We start from the raw sequence: 2,263 nt of genomic DNA, 5'->3' as shown, positions 1-2,263 counted from the left end.
ATATATACAGGTACATTTTAGTCATTGCAGGTACACAAGTGTACCTTGATGGGTACAGATGGCTAGGGTACACAAATGTACCTGCATTCATGGGTACAGTATTGTACTTCAAAAGGGTACTGCCCCAGCGACAAGCATTTGTACCGACTTAGGTACACAATGGTACTTCCATTTCTTAGAGTGTACACACTTCACTCGCGAGTTACTCAAGCAACTGTTGATAGTTCAAACTCTAGTATGACGTCAGGAGGGCTGGCCAACAGCCTGCCTAGTATAAAGGTTGAACTGCTCCCGATATTCATTCATAACGCCGACCTGGATTATCACGCGGTACAGACGAGGCTCCTTTGCCGGGAACTTCGGAAGAAGTTACTAGGAATACTTGGGACTTTCAACCCCATAATTTATTGCCAGAGTAGAGAGACGAACGCCGTACACGCCGCTAAAACAATGAAAATGTCTGCGTCGGAGACCTCCAAGGTCCTGAAGGAGGGAGAACTGGAGAAGAGGAGCGACAACCTGCTTCAATTTTGGAAGCGGAAGACCTGCGTTTTGACCGCAGACAGCCTCAACATTTACGCCGACACACAGAAGACCAAGGGCAAGGAGATCAAACTCCAGTCCATCAAGAAAGTGGACTGTGTAGAGAGAACGGGGAAATTTCTCTACTTCACCATAGTTACCAGTGATAATAAGGAGATTGACTTCAGGTGTTCTGGCGAGGATAACTGTTGGAATGCCGTCATTACAATGGCACTGATTGACTTCCAGAACAGAAAAGCCATTCAGGACTTTAAAACACGACAGGAACCAGAGAACACGATCCCATCACCGCAAGAGAGGCGAATGGGCCGAGCACCATGAAAAACTTACGACGGACTTTGCTTCGTTTATACATGGTGAGTTAAAACTAACACTCATGTACGCGCAAATATAGCCTATAGGCCTATGTTGTGAATAATTGTAGGCTATATTAGGCTACCATATTTCTTTTGATAAACTTTAATAACATAATTTCTGTGAGTTTTTACATTTAGATAAAAAAAAAGACTCATAAATGTGTCCATTTATCTCATAGTTTGAAAACCGAACTGGATCATGATGCAAAACTGGACCAATCGGAGGCTCCATCACCCAGTCTGAAGTCGGCCAGTTCTCGATGGGCGCACACCACGAATGTCCCGGAGGTCCTGAACAGGAGACATGAAAGAAACCCTTTTTCGGTAGTCACAAGCAACCGTCAAGACTGAATCTTTGGACTTTTCTAAGTATTTTAAATGCTTTTATCAAGGGTCACTTCCCATGTATCTAAGAACCCCACGTATAAAAGCCTTATTTATGTGTCAATCCCTTGGTTAAAAAACCTGTATCATACATTGCCTAAATTATTTTCATGTACTATTGTTTGTATTTATTTAAATAAATATTTGTGAATTTAAAATGAATCACATGTTGTCAACTTGCATACAATCCTTAGGTCATGTCACATGGTCCTCTCTAATATTGTAACTTTATCCAATCCTAGTGACTAGCATTAAGGGCAGTGACTGTTTATGATTTCCATTATCATATTGTAGGCTGCACTGCAAGTACATTTTTATAAATTATTTATATGGCCAAGATGAAAATTATTTTTGTGCATTCTTTTAAGGTAGAAAGCCTAACTATCTAAAGGTCGCAGAAATCAGACCAAACAATTTTGCTGCCTGATTCCTCAAGAGACTTTCTACAAGGACCTGAATCGGTCTGAAGCACTCACTGCGGAATGCCCACTGAAGATCCCTGATAGTTGACATATAAGATTCAGGGAGTACACACGGTTCAGAATAAAGGCTCTGATCCCCTATTAGTTAGAGAGAGAGAGAGAGAGAGAGAGACTGCAATTAGCCCTCATTTTATTTCTCATTTACCTCAGTCATCCTCTCACTTTTTGGAAAATCTAAGTATGGTTTTAAACCTGTTTCTTGATTAACCACATTTTAAAAAACATCAAATTACGAGTAAAACAAAGTTTTCTCTAATTTTAGGATTCTACAAACATCTATAAAATGTTGAACAGCCACTTGCTAAAAAAAATCTGCAAAGCTCAGGGCCACTTCATTGAATATAAACACAACAGTATTTCTGCAGCTTACAGTTTATGAGCTGCAGCTCCCAACATAATGCGAATAAGGCTTTGCCTTATTACTGAATCTCTGCAGACGTGTGTGTGTGTGAGCTTGGACGGGGGGTCAAGTCTTGGCACAGCTCTGCGTGGCTCCAC

General features: G+C 41.0%; 1 protein-coding gene across 1 annotated transcript; it reads left to right on the top strand.

The window, feature by feature from the left end:
- Positions 1-312: 312 nt before the first annotated feature.
- LOC143141104 (pleckstrin homology-like domain family A member 2) lies at positions 313-1,445 on the top strand. Its single transcript, XM_076302370.1, has 2 exons — positions 313-899; positions 1,079-1,445. The coding sequence occupies exon 1, from the start codon at positions 451-453 to the stop codon at positions 862-864; it is 414 nt and encodes a 137-aa protein (XP_076158485.1). The 5' UTR covers positions 313-450; the 3' UTR covers positions 865-899; positions 1,079-1,445.
- Positions 1,446-2,263: the final 818 nt, after the last annotated feature.

Source organism: Alosa pseudoharengus, unplaced genomic scaffold, assembly GCF_046254945.1.
Source record: "Alosa pseudoharengus isolate Yale_2024_CS ecotype anadromous, Long Island Sound unplaced genomic scaffold, YU_APseudo_1.1 YU_APseudo_1.1_scf_10, whole genome shotgun sequence".
Lineage (NCBI taxonomy): Eukaryota > Metazoa > Chordata > Actinopteri > Clupeiformes > Clupeidae > Alosa > Alosa pseudoharengus.
This window is presented reverse-complemented; position numbering and strand designations above follow the sequence as displayed.

What these genes read in the sequence shown, in the direction of transcription:
- LOC143141104 (XM_076302370.1), top strand. Translation starts at nt 451, where the DNA reads ATGAAAATGTCTGCGTCGGAGACCTCCAAGGTCCTGAAGGAGGGAGAA.